General features: G+C 34.5%; 1 protein-coding gene across 4 annotated transcripts in view; it reads right to left on the minus strand.

Moving 5' to 3' along the window:
• PLEKHA1 (pleckstrin homology domain containing A1) overlaps nt 1–19,275 on the minus strand; it is an 84,884-nt gene that overhangs the window by 40,379 nt on the left and 25,230 nt on the right. For all 4 annotated transcript variants that reach the window (XM_074233456.1, XM_074233453.1, XM_074233455.1 and 1 more), the window contains exon 3: nt 4,128–4,184. In XM_074233456.1, the coding sequence (XP_074089557.1) occupies nt 4,128–4,184 (57 nt within the window). The remainder of the gene's footprint in view (nt 1–4,127; nt 4,185–19,275) is intronic.

The raw sequence follows: 19,275 nt of genomic DNA on the forward strand, positions 1-19,275 counted from the left end.
TGCTGATTGAGATGAGCAGAACCAGAAAAACATTGTATACCCTAACAGCAACATGGGGGTGATGTTCAACCTTGATGGACTTGCTCATTCCATTAGTGCCAACAACCAGGGGACAATTTTGGGCTGTCTGCAAAGGAGAATACCATCTGCAACCAGAGAAAGAATTATGGACTTTGAATAAAGACCAAAGACTATTACCTTCAAATTAGGAAAAAAACATTATCTTATTATGTAATTTTACTATCTCATACTTTATTTTTATTCCTTAAGGATATGATTTCTCTGTCATCACATTCAACTGAGATCAATGTATAAGACAGAACCAATGTAAAGCAAGAATGGGGGAAAATTTGTAAAAATAAAATCTTTCTAAAACAAGAAACTACTACTGTAACCCCCCCCCCCCGACCCAAATGAGTTCTGATCCCATACCTGGGGATTTTGTGTCTATCAAATACAGGGCTACTTGTGTTCCCTTGCTGCTCTATATGTACAGTATATCTAATTTGTTCCAATGGTCAATGTCTTTGTTTCTTAACAAATACAAAATCAATCATTGCTACTTTGTTGTAGAGTTAGAGATTTGATAATGATAGACCCTAATTCTTCCTGCTTTCCCCCCCATCATTTCCCTTGGGATTCTTGCCCTTGTCTTCTTACAAATCAATTTGGTTATTATTTTTCTAATTCTATAAAATAATTCTTTTACTGTCTGGCATAAGCACTAAATAAGAAAATAATTAAAGTATGGACTTTTTGATTATGAAAGTGCCTTATGAGGCAGCTAGGTCCTACAGTGGATAGAGCCCTGGTCCTGGAGTCAGGAGGACCTGAGTTTGTCTGACCTCAGACACTTAATAAATATCTAGCTGTGTGACCTTGGGCAAGCCATTCTCTTGTTAGTAAGAGATCTAACTATCCTCACAACAAAGATCAAATGGAAGAAGACTTTTAATATGTATCTGAATGGACAACTTATATAAATCTGCCCATCAGTCAGGACAGACAGTACAAATTTTTCATAGGATCTAGAGTTGGAAGTGATCTCTGGGATCATTTTATAAATGAAGAAACTAAGCCCCCCCCCCCCCAGAAAGATTACTTGGCTTTGTCCCAAGTCATATCGAGACAAATGAACCCAAAGGCTCTAAATTCAGAGCCAGTACTCTTCCCATCATATATGCTGCCTTCTAATGAACGAAGAAGTATGATGAATTTCACCAAGAGTTGAAAAAGAGAAGTGATTTCTTCAGGAAATTGTAAAAGCTCCTTAAATGACCCTAGAGCTTCCCATGAAATTCAAGTTCCATCTTTTTAACTCCAATACTGTATAAATATTGATTGCAAAGGAAGAAAGACTAAAACAATCTCCAAAGAATTAAAAATTAGTATCTTTTTTCTTAGGTTTTTGCAAGGCAATAGGGTTAAGTGGCTTGCCCAAGGCCACGCAGCTAGATAATTAAGTGTCTGAGGTTGGATTTGAACTCAGGTACTCCTGACTCCAAGGTCGGTGCTCTATCCACTGCGCCACCTAGCCACCCCACTGCGCCACCTAGCCCCCCCTAAAAATTAGTGAAGAAATAATGTTCAAGTAGTGCAAGAAGTTAAGGGCATGAAGTACACCAGTTAGTAGATTTGAACTGTCAGGAGAAAACAAGGGAAGCCACCAGCACACATTAGGTGGATGCTCTCCAATCATTCCCTAGTGTGAAATTGTGGGAAGACAAGATTTACAGAGGATTCAAGCACAGAAGAAAGTTTTCCAAATTGATGAAATCAAATATTTACTTGAATGTTTATACTATGATAAAATTAAAAATTATTTATTATATCTAGTTAGATTTATAAGAGGAAAGCAAGGATGGATCAATATTAGGAAAATAATTAGCATCATTAATCATGTTAGAAATATACAGAAAGTTAAATAATTAAAGTAACAAAATGCAATAATCATTTATATTAAAAACTCTAAAGCACAGTAATAAAAGAATTTCCTTTATTATGATCAAAAGCATTTATTTTAAAACATTAACATCACTTGTAATCAACTGGAAAAAAGTTTGAACTGGAAAACTAAGGGGTAAAACAAGAATGTTTCAGTTGACAAAGAAAAGTAATGCCGGCATAAAAATAAGAAAAAGAAATTGAAGGAACAGACTTTGATGAAAAAAGCAAAATTATCCCTACCTGCAGACAATTATCATGTTTTACTTAGAAAATGCAAAGAAAAAACTAAAAGATAAATCAGTAGTTTTGTCAGAACACATTAGAAATCTATAAAAAATGATAATATTTTTGCATATTACTAACAAAAATCCCATTTGAAATAACTAAAAAGGGCATAAAATATCTGCAATTGATTGGATGTGTGGAATAAAGTAGAAGAGGCAAGGACAACTGAAAACTGAAAAAAATAGTGTGATTTTTTAACTACAATAGAAAATCCAGAAAAGGATTGTGTTTAAAGACATAATAAATTGTATTGTGGACATGCTATTTGTCTATAGTAAATCCTGTCTGAAATGTTGAAATGAAAGTTGATGAGGAGGAATTAAGAGCTCAGAAGAGAGACAAGAGTTGGATACAGTTATGTAAAGAGATGATTAAACCTATGAAAGCTGATGAGATTATCAAATGAGAGATTACAGAGGATCCAGGACAAAGCCCTGGGTTATATGGCCACAATTAACAGACATGGCATGGAGGAAGAAACTCTAGGTAGAAGGAAAACTGAGAGAGAACACTGTCAGGAAATCTAGAGAAGATAAAGTATTTAGGAGTTGAAGGTGGCCAATAATGACAAATGCAATGAAGAGATCCCATTAGATTTAGCATTAAAAAACCATTAGTGTGACTATGGAGAGATAGTTTAGAACTCTAGAGGAAACAGACACCTACTACAGAGATGTTTCTTTTCAAATTTAGTTGAGAAACAGAAGAAATCTAGTATGTTAGCAAGTATGGTAGGAAACAAAATTGGGTGTACATGAGTTGTAGAACAGTTAAAAATACTACTGGTATATAAATGTAATAAAATATTTTGACACCAAAGAAATTGATGAAAGTTATTATTTCAGAAAAACCTGACATATAAACTGATGCAATGTGAAGTGAACAGTTAGACAAATCATTTCTACAAATACAATGATAATGATAAATAAAACAATTCTTAAAAAAATTAAGAAATCTGATTCATGTAATAAATTATGACCCCAATTATGACTGATAAGGAAAGCATATCTCTTGGCAGAGGTGTGAGGGGCTAAAGGTACAGAAGGAAACTATACTTGCAGACAGAGTCAATACATGTACAATTGTTTTGCTTGACTATCATTACTTGTTACAAGAAAGGGCTTTTATTGGTTGAGGAATGGACATATGGACAAGCAATGGGTGGATAGTAAATGGGGAAAAAAAACAGAACATCAATCAAACATTTTTAAAAAAAGAAAAAAACACAGAAATTTAGAAGGGGCTGGAGACAAACAGGATAATTTTGTAACTATATATAAATCCATAAACAAAATCTCTCATTTAAAAAATATGTAATAAAACAGGAGTCCCTTGAATTCTCAATCTCAGTTCCTAAAATACTTGGCAATAACAAATCACGTTTAAAAAAATTAAAATGGTAATTTAAGAAATGAAAATGAACAAGCAGCAAAGGAAAAAATGTAAAGGAGGATAACGTAGAGCAAAACTGTCTTTTACAATATAAAGTCTCTGTTTTTGCCAAAATAAAATATATAAATAATAGAATTTCAAAAGGGCAGAGTCAACTGATAGGAATAATTTTAAAATACATAATTATAAACAAAAATTAAGACACAAAGAAGTCTTTTTAAAAAGTATGACAGTAAGAAACTACATTCTTTCTTCGCTGTTACTCTATGAGATTCACAAAAATATTTTTTATCTGTATCATCCATCATAAAATAATTTCATTTTGCCCCATAATTTCTAATTGTATCTATATTCAGAACCTCCAAACCATAATCAGGCTCTTTTGTCAGCAGGATCTGAATCTTCTTAGTAAGCCTTAAGAGTCTTATTATTATTGTCAATATTATTAAAAGAAATTCCTTTCATTTATAGGACTAAATAAAAATATGTACAAAAATAAATACCTTCGAAATGTAGGTGAGTTTAATAGCTCCAACAGGTGGGGATCCAGAAGGAAGGTTCTAGGAGAAAAAAGGATTATAATTAATAAAAAAATATTACAGATATGCTACTGTCCCACATTTATATACTTAAAATAAGAACATTAATATTGAGCATTTTAGTTACAACAATCCTTCAAATGCTTCAATATCAAGTCAAAAAGATTACTATTATTATTCTAATATAATTATACATAATAACATAAAGCACTGTAAGAAACATTATTATTGAATATTTTTTATCTTTTAGGCTAGCTATATATAACCTAAATATAACCTAAAAGGTTCAATATTTCCTCTGCAGCAACAAACATCAAGTTGTATGGTTAAAAATAATGTAATACGTTGGTACTAAATGCAATGGGCAAAAAAAAAAGTTAATAAACACATAGGTCAAAATGTTTCTGACAAAAAAGGCAATGGTCTGTTAATAATCTTTTGATAGAAAAAATGTAAACTGAGGGTTTGAAAATCTATTTTGGTTTCTGTTTGAATGGAGTTGTGTTATTTAAAAAAACTGACCAGTGATTCGGTCAATAAATTATAATTCATGCTACAAAGACAAAATATAGAGCTTTATGATTTAATTCACCTCAACTCATAAAACAAAGGGGTAGCTAGGTGATGAAATGGACAAAGCACCAGCCTTGGAGTCCTTAGGATTTAAGTTCAAAACCCACCTCAGACACTTAACAATTACCTAGTTGTGTGACCTTGGGGCAAGTCACTTAATCCTATTGTCTTAAATAATTTTTTTTTAAAAAACTGGACAAAACAATGAAGGACAAAACAAAATTGTACTGGATATTATGAGGAATTCAACAATATTTAAGCACCTTAACAGACTTACAAATCGAACCAGGTAGATAAGAGTTGAATCAAATAATTATACAAGTCGATATAATAGGCCATGAGAAAACAAGGCCTAAGAAAAAAGAGAAATAATATTTATAGAGAAGAGGAATGATAATAAGGAAAGGATTCATGAAGAAGATTGCATCTGAGGAGGGAAGGGCCCAAATGAAAGTGTGCTTGAAGGTAGAAAAATCTAAAGGTCTTTAATTTGAAAAATAATTACTAGTTCACTCTTGTACTAGACTTGTCTAAAACAAGGGAGGGAAGAAAGAAAAGTTGCAACTGACTGAATCCTTCATATTGATCTATTCTACTCTTTTCCCCCTAATGTTTTCAAATTTCAAATCTTAAATTTCTACATGACCATAAATTTCATCTTGATAAAAGAATATTTTTATACAAATTTTTTAAATTTCTTGAACAGTGAGCTTCTAATTAAATTTGCTTCAAATATCTAATTATTCCTTTAATTTATAAATATATGTGTATACATTATATTTATATTATATATTTGTATTTTATATTATATATTTATTTTATATTATATGTGTGTATGTGTGTATATATCGATATAATAACTACTTTCAGATTAAAGAGGTCTTTAGCTCTTCCTTATAATAATCTACACACTTCTGAAGAGGTATCCACTACCCCCGACTTGATCAGTTTTCTAACCTACAGAATATACTGAGGCTGACATTATTCTATTATATTCAAGGTAGAAAAAGAAGCAAACTGAACATTTTAACAACAATGAAGAACCAATAAACATTTGAACATGGGAAATTATATAATCAATTAAATTTTATAAATATCAATCAGATATGATTCAATATGAATAGAAAACACACTTCCTCACCTTTAGTGATAAGACATTGTAATACAATGCAGAATACATTAAATGCTAAAATGATACAAAATATTGTATGTTACAAAAAAGGAATCATTTATGGATGGTTATAATAAGTATCATTTGAGCTTCTCTCTTGTGCTGACCTCATTGCTATATGCCTGTGAAACGTGGACATGTCAGGAAACTGATTGTCTAAGGAAGATTCTGAAGATCACCTGACAGGAGAAGACATCAGACGCTAAGGTCCTTTCTCAAGCTAAATTGCCTAGCATTCCAACATTATTACAGACAGCAACTATAATGAACTGGTCATGTTGTTAGAATGGCATAAGTATGGTTACCAAAAACACTATTTTATGGAGAACTCACACAGGACAAGCGCTCACAAGGGGGTCAGAAGAAGTGATATCAAGACACCCTGATGGTCTCAACGAAGAACTTCAGAATTGACTGTACAGCTTAGGAGACACTGGCAGAGGACTGCCCAGCATGGGGTGCCCTCATCAGTCAGGGTGCTGAGCTCTATGAACAAGGCAGAATGGAAACAGCCCAAAGGAAACTTGACATATGTAAGTTTAGAGAGTGACCCAGGTGTTCACATTTGTGCCCAACCAGTGGCAGAGCATTCTCATATTGGTCTGATCAGCCACAGTTGGACACACTGTAATTTGTCTAAAAAATAGTGATGTTTTGGTCTTCTTCAACAACAAAGGACAAGAACCAAGCAATGACATTTGGAACCAGAATAGAGTGACAATAAGACTGTACAGAACAACTTCTTGAGGAATGCTCTAATAGTGAAAGTTTCCCAGTATGGCAGGCACAAAGGATCAATGAAAGAAAAGAAGAGAATGACCTATCTGAAAAGGTAAATTCTGATAGAATTTAACTTTTTATACACTTTTTGTTTTCACTTACATGCATGGTAGATTGTCATCATTCATCCCTTGGTAAGTTTAGGAGTTCCACATTTTTCTACTACCCTCTCTTCCCCCACTTCTTTCTCGCCATTCTCTACCTTCCCCCCCCCCCACGAAAGCAAAGAATCTGGTAAAAGTGGTACATGTACGATGTTTAATGTATTTCCATTGTAGCCATGTTATTAAAGAGGAATTCGAAATTGGGGGGGGGGGGGATCATGAGAAAAAAAAACATAAAAGAAATTTTAAACAATGAACATAGCATGCTATGCTTTGCATTCAGACTCCATAGTCACGTTTTGTTTTCTGGATATAGATGTCATTTTCCATAACAGATCTCTCAGGATTGTCTTTAATCACTGAACTAGGGGGCAGCTAGGTGGCGCAGTGGATAAAGTACCGGTCCTGGAGTCAGGAGTACCTGGGTTCAAATCCAGTCTCAGACACTTAGTAATTACCTAGCTGTGTGACCTTGGGTAAGCCACTTAACCGCATTTGCCTTGCAAAAATCTAAAAAAAAAAATCACTTAACTAAAAGAAGAGCTGCATCCATCACAGATGATAATCGCACATTGTTGTTTTTTTAATAAAAGAAATATTTTGTTTTGAATTTTACTATTTTTTCCCCTAATCTCACTTGCCTCTCCCCACAGAAGGCAGTCTGTTAAGTCTTTACATTGTTTCATGGTATACATTGATCTAAGTTGAATGTGATGAGAGAGAAATCATATCCTTAAGGAAGAAAAATACAAGACAAGACATAGCAAAATTACATGATAATGTAACGGGGTTTTTTTTTTAAATTAAAGGTATCAAACTCCACAATTCTTACTCTGGATACAGATGGTATTCTCCATCACAGATATCCCCAAATTGTCCCCAACTGTTGCACTGATGGAATGAGCAAGTCCATCAAGGTTGATCATCACCCCCCATGTTGCTGTTAAGATGTACAATGTTTTTCCTCGTTCTGATCATCTCACTCAAAATCAATTCATGCAAATCCCTCCAGGCTTCCCTGAATTCCCAACCCTACTGGTTTCTAATAGAACAACAGTGTTCCATGATATACATATACCACAGTTTGCTAAGCCATTCCCCAATTGAAGGACATTTACTTAATTTCCAATTCTTTGCCACGACACACAGGGTTGCTATGAATATTTTTGTACAAGTGATGTTTTTACCCTTTTTTATAATCTCTTCAGGGTATAGACACAGTAGTAGTATTGCTGGATCAAAGCGTATGCACATTTTTGTTGCCTTTTGGGCATAATTCCATATTGCTCTCCAGAAAGGCTGGATGAGTTCACAGCTCCACCAACAATGTATTAGTGTCCAAAATTTCCCATATCCCTTTCAACACTGATCATTGTCCATTCTGGTCATACTGGCCATTCTGAGGTGTGGGTTGGTATCTCAGAAATGCTTTAATTTGCATTTCTCTAATAAGTGATTTAGAGCAATTTTTCATGACTATGGATTGCTTTGATTTCCTCATCTGTAAATTGCCTTTGCATAACCTTTGACCACTTGTTCACTGGGGAATGGCTTTTTTTAAAAAATGTGACTCAGTTCTCTGTATATTTTAGAAATGAGTCCTTGACTCAGAAATACAAGTTACAAAAAAATTTCCCAATTTACTACATTTCTTCTGATCTTGGTTACAGTGGTTTTGTTGGTGCAAAAGCTTTTGAATTTAATGCAATCAAAATTGTCTAGTTTGTTTTTAATGACGTTCTCCATCTCTTCCTTGGTCATAAACTGCTTCCATTTGCATAGATCTGACAAGTAAACTAGTCCTAGATCTCCTGGTTTGTTATAACATTGTTTTTTATATCTAAATCCTATATTCATTTTGATCGTATCTTGGTATAGGATGTGTGGTGTTGGTCTAATCCAAGTTTCTTCCATACTAACTTCCAATTTTCCCAAAGTTTTTATCAAAGAGTGTTTTTATCCCAATAGCTGGACTCCTTTGGGTTTATCAAATAGCAAATTACTATAATCATTTCCTGCTATTGCACCTAATCTATTCCACTGATCCATCACTCTCATTTATTAGCCAATATCAGACAGTGTTGATGACTAATGCTTTATAATATAATTTTAGATCAGGTAGAGCTAAGCCACCTTCTTTTCATTTAATCCCTGGAAATTCTTGACTTTCAATTTTTCCACATGAACTTACTTACAATTTTTTCTAACTCATTAATTTTCTGGAATTTTAATTGTTAGGGTACTAAAAAAGTAGTTAAATTTTGGTAGGATTGTCATTTTTATATTTGTTCAACCTATCCATGAGGAGTTGGTATTTGCCCAGGTATTTAAATCTGATTTTATTTGTGTGAGAAGTGTTTTGTAATTGTTTTCAAAAAGTTTCTGAGTCTGCCTTGGCAGGTAGACTCCTCAGGTATTTTATATACTCTGAAGTTACTCTGAATGGGATTTCTCTTTCTAGCTCTTTTTGCTGCATCTTGCTAGTCATAAATAGAAATATTGAGGGTTTATGAGGGTTTATTTTATATCCTGCAACTTTGCTAAAGTTGCTAATTATGTCCAGTAGTTTTTTAGATGATTATTTGGGATTCTCTAGATATACCAGCATGTCATCTGCAAAGAATTTTGTCTCTTCCTTCCCAATTCTAATTCCCTCAACTTCTTTTTCTTCTCTTATTACTGAAGCTAATATTTCTAATGTGATATTGAATAGTAGTGGTGGTAGTGAGCATCCTTGTTTCACCCCTGATCTTATTGGGAATGCCTCTAGACTATCCCCATTGAATATAATGCTTGTTGAGGGTTTCAGATAGATACTGCTTAATATTCTAAGGAACAATCCATTTATTCCTACACTCTCTAGTGTTTTTTAGTAGGAATAGGTGTTACATGTTGTCAAAAAGCTTTTTCAGCATCTATTAATATAATAAAATTTCTGATAGTATAATTAATTATATCAATAACAAACCTAACAGTTTTCTGAATATTGAACCAACCCTATATTCCTGAGATAAATCCTACTTCATCATAATATATTATCCTAGTGATAACTTATTGTAATCATTTTGCTAAGATTTTATTTAAGACTTTTGCATCTATATTCATCAGGGAGATGGGTCTATAATTTTCTATCTCTATTTTAACTCTTCCTGGTTTAGGTATCAGCACCATATTGGTGTCACAAAAAAAAGTTAGGAAGAGTTCCATCTACAGCTATTTTTCCAAAGAGTTTATATAGAATTGGAACCAATTTTTCCTTAAATGTTCAATAGAAATCACTTGTGAATCCATCTGGCCCTGGAGATTTTCTCTTAGGGAGGTTCAATAATGGCTTGTTGAATTTCTTTTTCTGAGATAGGGTTATTTAGGCATTCAATTTCCTTTTCATTTAACCTGGGCAACTTATATTTTTGTAAATATTTATCCATTTCACTTAGATTATCAAATTTATTGGCATAGAGTTGGGCAAAATAATTCCAAAGTATTATTTTAATTTCCTCCTCACTGGTGGTGAGTTCACCTTTTGCATTTATGATACAAGAAATTTGGATTTCTTCTTTCTTTTTTTAATCAAATTGACCAGGTTTTTTTCATAAAACCAACTCTTGGTTTTATTAGTTCAATAGTTTTCTTGTTTTCATATTAAATTCTCCTTTAATTTTTAGAACTTCTAATTTGATATTTAATTGGGGGTTTTTAATTTGTTTTCTCTAATTTTTTTAGTTGCATATTTAGTTCATTGATTTCCTCTTTCTCTAATTTATTCATGTAAGCATTTAAAGACATAATATATCCCCTGACAGACTCCTTGAGTGTATCCCATAGGTTTTGTTATGTTGTTTCATTATTGTCACTATCTAGGATGAAATAATTAATTCTTTCTATAATTTGTTCTTTGATCCATTCATTCTTTAAAATGAGGTTATTTAGTTTCCAATTAGTTCTGGGTCTATATTTCCCTGGCCCAATGTTACTTGTGATTTTTATTGCATTACGATCTGAGAAAGATGTATTCACTATTTCTGTCTTTCTGAAATTGATGATTAGGTTTTTATGCCCTAGTAGATGGTTAATTTTTGTGTAAGTGCCATGCACTGCAGAAAAAAAAGTATATTCCTTTCTATCCCCATTCAATTTCCTCCATAAGTCTAGCATGTCTAGGTTTTCTAACAATCTATTTACCTCCTTAACTTTTTTCTTGTTTATTTTATGGTTAGATTTATCTGAATCTGAGAGCGAGAGGCTGAGGTCTCCCATCAGTTAAGTTTTGCTCTCTATGTCTTCCTGTAACTCCTTCAACTTCTCTAAGAATTTGGATGCTATAGCACTGGGTACACACATATTTGGTAATAAAATTACTTTATTGTCTATAGTACCTTTTAGGAGGATATAGTTTCCTTCCTTATCTCTTTTAACGATATCTATTTTTGCAGCTGCTTTGTCTGAGATAATAATTGCTACCCCTGCTTTTTTCACGTTGTTCAACTGAAGCAAAATATATTTTGCTCCAACCTTTTACCTTTACTCTATATGTATCTCTCTGCTTCAGATGAGTTTCTTGTAAGAAGCACCATTTTAGGATTCTGGTTTTTAATCCACTCTACTATCTGCTTATGTTTTTAAGGGAGAGTACATCCCATTCACATTCAGTTATAATTACTAACTCTTTACTGCCCTCCATGCTATCTTCCTTCTGTTTTTCTCCTTTTTTCACTTTATCCATATTCCCCAGTATTTTGTTTCCCAATACCACCGAATTCTGTTTTTCCATTCACTTTAATAAGAAAATATGCAATTTAAAATTGTCCTGCTTGTCTGTGCTTTCTTCTAAACTGTGAATTTTGTAAAAATATTTTTCCTCAATTACATGTTAAAACAATTCTTTACTTTTTAAAAAATGTTCCAGATTTCAGCCTTCATTCCCTCTATCCCTCACCACCTTCAGTGTTTGCCCTCCTATATCAACCCCCTCCCTTTACTTTCCCCTTTGCCTTTGTCCTTTCTTCCTTCCCTTCCTCCTGTTGGTCCCCCTTTTCCTCCCTCATCCCCTTTTAATACTTGAAAGAGAAGTTTCTTAACTGAGTGTATGTATGTTAACTTTAAATCAAATCTAATGAGAGTAAGATTCAGGCCATTCTCACCTCCTCCCTTCTTTCCCTCTATTGCAACAGGTCCTTTGTACCTCTTAATGTAATGAGATTTACCCCATTCAATCTTCTCCATCCTCCTATCTCCTTACTGACCCCCTTTTTAAGGAGGTATTGTTTTTAAGTCATTCTATCTGAGTTACAGAAAGTAATCAGTGTCCATCACTTCTGGCTAAGTATACTCTCTCTAATAAGAGTTACAATTCTCAAGAGTTATGAAAATCTTTCTCCCAGGTGGGGATATATAGCCAGTTTCATCTTACTGGATAGCAGTTTTTTTCTTTACTCTTTTTTTTTAACCTTTTCATATGTCTCTTGAGTCTCATGTTTGATTTCCAAATTTCCTATTTAACTCTGGTCTTTTCATAAGGAAATATTGGAAGTCTCCCATTTCATTAAATATTCATCTTTTTCCCTGGAAGGGAAGACTCAGCTTTGCCGAATAGTGAATTTTTGGCTGCATTCCAAGCTCCCTTGCTCTTCAGAATCTCTCATTTCAGGCCCTTTGATGCCTTAATGTTGATGCAGCCAGGTCCTGCATAATCCTTACTGTGGCTCCTCAACATTTAAATTGTTTCTTTCTGGTTGCTTACAAGATTTTCTCTTTTATCTGATAGTTTTGGAATCTGGCTACAATATTCCTTGGAGCTTTCATTTTAGGATCCCTTTCCGGAGGAGATCGATGTATTCTTTCAATAACTACTTTGCCCTCTGGTTCCATGATATCAGGGCAGTTTTCCATCACTAAATCATGTAATATCAAATCCAGGCTTTTTTTTCTCTTCAATGTTATCAGGAAGACCAATAATTCTTAGGTCATTTATTCTCCAGGTCAGTGGTTTTGTTGATGAGCTGTTTTACATTTTCTTCTATTTTTTTCAATCTTTTGTTTTTCTTTAACAGAATCTTGTTGTCTCATGAAGTCATTAGTTTCCACAGATTCCATTTTTTTTTAAGAGAAGAATTTTCTTCATTTACCTTTTGCAGCGCCTTTTCCAATTGGTCAATTCTATTTTTGAAGGAGTTTTCCATTTGCCTAAGTGGAGTTTTGAGGGAATGATTTTCTTTTTGCATTTGCTCAACTTAAGACCTGAAAGAATTAGTCTCATTTCATATTTGTTCAATTGTATTTTCCAAGGATTTGCTTTCTTGTTGCAAGATACTAATTTTCTCTTGTAATGTGTTAATTTTATCGAGTTTCTTTTCCCAATTTTTCCAAATGATTTTTAAACTCCTTTCTGCTTTCTTCAAGGAAGTCTTTCTGGGCTGGAAACTAATTCATAATCTCCTTGGAATTTCTAGAGCTTTCTGGGTTAGGATCTGTGCTTTCAAAGTAACTCTCAATGGGCCCCCCTTTTCACTGGTCTTTCTTTATTTTCCTAGGATCTTTTGTTGAGGGAGGGGTTGGCTCTCAGAGGCTTTGTTCACTTGGCTTAATAACTCCAAGCAAGCTGGCCAGTGGGGGTGCTGGTTGCTTTCTCTGGAATGTTTGAGCCCCTCTCCCTTGGCCTGGAGGGAGTGAGGGGCAGCAGCAGGATCTGAATTGTCCTTGAACAATGTGGGCTGGGCCCTGGGGGAAGTAGTTAATCTCCATTTCAGCTGAGGAAGCTCTGCTGCCCACACCTGAGGCTGAGGGAGTGGAGGAATGGTTACTGCTAGTTCTGGGAACAGGGCTCTGTCCAGTTGAGCTCTGCAACTCTCTTTGCTAGAACTCACCCTCCAGCCTGGCTTGAACTCACCAGACCTCCGTTCCCCCAGCCAAAGATTCCATGGCTAAAGCTCACCAAAGCCTCCATAGCTAAGGTCTGTTCTCTGGCTTCACCCCACCACTGCCCCTGCTTTACCCATGGTCCCTTGAGACAGACCTTTTGTTAGGTATTCTTCTCCTAGCTTCTCTTTCTGGGTTTTGTCAATTGAATTTCTGTTAAGAGGTTTCTTTCATGTTATTTTTAAAGGAAAACCAGGAGACCTTAGCACAGTGCCTGCCTTCTCTGTGCCATCTTTGTGTCCAAACCTTTAATAGTATCCACATTGTTGTTAATTGTTCACTTCACTCAGTATCAGTTTATTCAACTCTTTTCAAGCTTTTCTAAAGTCCAGCTAGCACTCCATAACATTCAAAGACCATAATTTGTTCAGCCATTTCCCAAATGATGGGCATCCCCTCAATTTCCAATTCTTTACCACTACAAAAAGAACTGCTATAAATATTTTTGCACATGTGGTTCTTTTCCCCTTTCTTGTGATCTCTTTGGAATACAGACCCAGTGGTGTGATGGATCAAAGGATATTCAGTTTTATAGTCCTTTGGGCATAATTCCAAATTGCTCTCCACAAAGGTTAGATCAGTTCACAACTCTAACTGTTCATCAGTGTCCCAATTTTTCCATAGTTCAACATTTTTCCCTCTCCAACATTGATCATTTTCCTTTTTTGTCATTTTAGCCAACCTAATAAGCATGAGGTAGTACCTCCAAGTTGTTTTAATTTGCATTTCTCTAATCAACGATTTGGAGAATTTTTTCATGACTATAGATAGCTTTAATTTCTTCAACTGAAAACTTCCTCATTTTGACTATTTATCAATTGAAGAATGACTTGTATTCTTATAAATCTATTCTCTATATATTTTAGAAATAAATCTTTTATCAGAAACACTAGCTGAAAATTGTTTCCCAGTTTTCTGCATTCCTTCTAATCTTGGCTGCAATTGGTTTTACTGTGCAAAAACTTTTTAATTAATGCAGCTGAAATCATACACTTTGCAATTTATAATATTCTCTCATTCTTGTTTGGTCATAAACATCCCACTGTATAGATCTGATATATAGACTATTCCTTGTTCTCCAAATTGGTCTATGGTATCACTATTTATATCTAAATCCTACATGTATTTCTATTATTTTGATGTGGGTCTAATGCCTAGTTTCTATCATACTATTTTTGTCAAATAGTTCTTATCTAATATCTTTGAGTTTGTTAACTAGATTACTGTAATTATTTACTACTGTTTCTTTTATATCTAATTTTTTCTAATTCTGTAAAATAGGTTTTTCATAGTTTGATTGAAATGTCACAGACTAAATAATTTAAGCAAAATTGTCATTTTTATTGTATTATCATGACCTACCCTTGAACAATTGACATTTTCCAATTTTTAGATCTTACTTTACAGGGCAGCTAGGTGGTGTAGTGGATAGAGCACCGGCCCTGGAGTCAGGAGTACCTGGGTTCAAATCCAGTCTCAGACACTTAATAATTACCTAGCTGTGTGGCCTTGGGCAAGCCACTTTAACCCCATTGCCTTGCAAAAACCTAAAAAAAGAAAAAGTTCAGACTAGACCTTACTTTATTTGTGTAAAAGTGCTTCATAATTGTGAATTGTGTTCATAAAGTTTCTGGGTTTGTCTTGACAGATTCCCAAGTATTTTACTTTGTCTACAATTACTTAAAATGGAATTTCTCTTTCTGCCTATGTAGAAATGCCAATGATTTATGTGGGTTTTTTTTTTAATATCCTTCAACTTTGCTAAACTTGCTAATTGTTTCAAGTAGTTTTTTAGTTGATTTTCTAAGTTTACAACATACATATCATCTGTGAAGAGTGAGAGTTTTGTTTCCTCACTCCTTCAATTTCTATCTCTTTTCTTATTGCTAAACTAACATTTCTATTACAATACTGAATAACAGTGATGATAATGAGCATCCTTGTTTCACCTCTTAATCTTATCACATATAAAGCTTGCAGATGGTTTAATACTGCTTATCATTATAAGAAAAAACTCCCATTTATTCCTATGCTCTCTAGCATTTTTAATAGGAATTGGTGCTGTATTTTTTTCAAAAGGTTTTCAGTATTTATTGAGATATCACATAATTTCTTTGGTCAATTATGGTTATATGAATTCTGTATGGTCAATAATATAGTCAATTATGGTGAGTGTTTTCCTAATATTGAACTATGCCTGCCTACCTGGTATAAATCCTACCTGACCATGGTGAAATAGTCTAGTAATAACTTGCTATTATCTCTTTGCTAAAATTTTATTCCACAGACTATGAGGATCCAAAGAAGAGTTCTAAGGAGTAGTGTGAATGATCCATGATCTAGGAAAAAAATAATCTGGCAACAGGGTACAGAATAAATTAGAGAAAGAAGTTAAAGGCAGTCATAAGAGTTAAGAAGATTCAACCCCAAAGGTGAACAAAAACATGGTGATACCATAGACAGGATGGGCAGTCAGTGCAACAGCCACATAGAGAAATCTAGCAGACACTTAAAAATATAGGGATAAAATATGAATGAGGTATGGGATAATGAATATAGAATCACAGGTTTGGGGTTGAAAAGGATCTTAAAAATCATCTAGTCCAACCCACTAATTTTGCATAAGGAAAAACTAAAGCCTACAGAGAAGTGAATTGTCTAAGGTCAATCCAAATTAGATCAAAAGTTCAAACTAGTATCCTTCCTGGAGGAGGTTAAAAGGGGTGTGGGGAAATGACTCTGAGTCAATAATTTTATCAGGGGCAATGAAATGCTTATTCCTTTAAAAACTGGAAGACAACTAAGGAAGTATCCCACAAACAGATTATGGCATTAGGATCTTAGAACTTGAAACTAAAATAAAAATTTGAGGCTCTTCCCAAAGACTGACCAAGATGCTCTGAAGAGAGAGTTAATGTTTATTCTCTAAAGAATGACAGAGTAGGGGCAGCTAGGTGGTGCTGCAGATAGAGCACCAGCCCTGGAGTCAGGAGTTCAAATCCAGCCTCAGATACTTAATAATTACCTAGCTGTGTGGCCTTAGGCAAGCCACTTAACCCCATTGCCTTGCAAAAAGCCTTAAAAAAAAAAAGGAATGACAAAGTAGATACACAGGTGATGTCAAGGAAGAAATTACTTTTAAGAATCAGGAGAAGAAATGAATTAAAGAAGGGGCTTATCTGTTGACCTAAAAGAATTGACAGAGGTCCACACCAGCAAAATCACTGCTATCAATAGATGGCCTACAAGTTCAGATGATCCACACGAACATGAGTGACACTGCCAGAAACACTACAGAATGTAACTAGGCCTCAAGCATAAGGCTGAGGAGCTTAAAGGTATAAGCCTAAGGGTTTATTACCAAAAGCAAGGAATTCAGGAGAGAAAGGTAGGTTTGGGATATGAATGAAAGATTAAGATTGTATGAGGCTAGGGGCGGCTAGGTGGCATAATGGATAGAGCACTGGCCCTGGAGTCAGGAGTACCTGAGTTCAAATCCGGCCTCAGACACTTAATAATTACCTAGCTGTGTGGCCTTGGGCAAGCCACTTAACCCCCATTGCCTTGCAAAAACCTAAAAAAGAAAAATAGAGTAACATCTATCAATAGGTAAAAGCTGAGATACTCAATGCATAGGTTCCCAGATACATAAACTTAGAAGACTTTATATAAGTCATTTCATACATAGGAAACTTGGAACCAGAGGTCAAATGACTTGCCCAAAATCAAACAATTAGTAACAGAGGTGGCCTATGGAACCCTGACCCATCAACTTCAAACAGTGTTTCTTTAGGCACACCAGGTAGCCTTGATCATTCCTATTAAGATCCTGTTTTCTCTGCCAAGGAAACTGAAAGGAACAGAAGAAATATGGAAAACAATGGAATCAATACTCAAACAAAGGATAGTAAGAAAGTATTTAGCAGCCCTTGAAGAATTCAAGTCACCTGGTCCAATAAATGGCTTCCCTAGGCACTGAGAACTAATTTTATGGAGGGATGGGTAAAATAGGTCACTAAGTTGACTGATTATTAACTCAATAGTTAGTGAACATCTTTAAAACAAGCAAAATAAACAATAACCCCATGGCATCATCAAGGGCAAGTCAGGCCAGACTAACCTCATTTATGACTAGACAACACTATGAAGATATAGGAGCTATCAAGGATCACAAGCTCAATTAAGAGGCAAAAGTGTGACAGATTCAAAGTTAAAACTATACTAAATGACACTGAGAGACTTAGGAGGAGTTAAACTCATTAAACTCTGCCCAGGTCAAACTATAGCTGGAGTCTTGTGTTCAGTTTTAAGTCCCATATTTTAGGAAGAACAGTGATAAGCTGGAGAGCATCCAGAGGAGGGAAACCAAAATAGTAAAGAACCTTGAGTCCATGCCATAAGGTTTGGGTTTGGTTAAAGCTGTTCAAGTATTTAAAGGGCTGTCAGGTGCAAGAATTTGATTTTTTCTGTCTGGTTTCACAGAACAAAATTAAATAGATTAAACTTTAAAGAGGAAAAATTCATTTTGATATGAGGAAAAACTGCCTAAAAATTAGAGCTACAAGTTTCCTTGGGAGGTAGTGGGATCCTTTTCTTTGGAGATTTTCAAGGAAAGTTTGTAGAGGTGCTTCTCGAAGGTAAACTGAAGAGGTAGGGGATGCTTTTTCCTGTACAGGTTGGACTTGATGGCCAAAGAACAAAGATTAGAAAACGAATCTGTAGTTAACATGAAGCTGCAGACATAGCTTTGTGGCTTTCTATTGGAACAATTTTGTGGCTTTTTTGTCAGTCTATAAGAACACAAAATGGGTGATATAAATTACCCAGATTTGAGAATCAGAAAAGTGGGAACATCTCAAGTGTTTTCTTATAGAAATCAATGAGTCTTATGAAAATTTTGAGCTGATACAATCTTTGATGTCTAAGACATTTTTCACAGCAGTACCAGCTGTTAACCAAATGGAATCCTGAAACTTTAGCTATGTCATTTACCTTCGGATCATGAGTATTACAACAAAATAGAAATCTCAGAGACAATCTATTCCAGCCCCACCCCACCCCCTACACACACTTTTCAGCTAAGGAAAACTGAGTCCCAGGGAGCATGGAGCAGAGCCAGGATATGGACAGAGAGATAGAGAGATATAGATAGACTGATTCTCAAAAGACTCATTTTCCTCATTTGTAAAACAAGGATAATAATATTTAAGAATCACATGGAAAAACTGTAAAGACCTTTGTAAAATATACTGTTTACAGAATGTCAGCTATTACTGATTCTCAAAGGTATATTTATTCATCTGTGAGAATACTTATTTTTATTTCTTACCTTGACTATTTTTATCTTAGTTTTCATTCCTATTTATAGTAACATTTAAATGAGCTCTATATGGCCTATAAATGAACACTATAAGCATATTCTAAATATAAACTAAATTATCATTTTTATTTTATTCCCTTTAAATATGACTTTTTTATGTTTCAAAGTCAAAGATTTTTATCTTGTTTCCTCCCACTAACTCCCCCACCCCCTGCCTTTCATTCCTGGAATAATTACTAAAATATTACA

Source organism: Macrotis lagotis, chromosome 4 (genome assembly GCF_037893015.1).
Source record: "Macrotis lagotis isolate mMagLag1 chromosome 4, bilby.v1.9.chrom.fasta, whole genome shotgun sequence".
Taxonomy (NCBI): domain Eukaryota; kingdom Metazoa; phylum Chordata; class Mammalia; order Peramelemorphia; family Peramelidae; genus Macrotis; species Macrotis lagotis.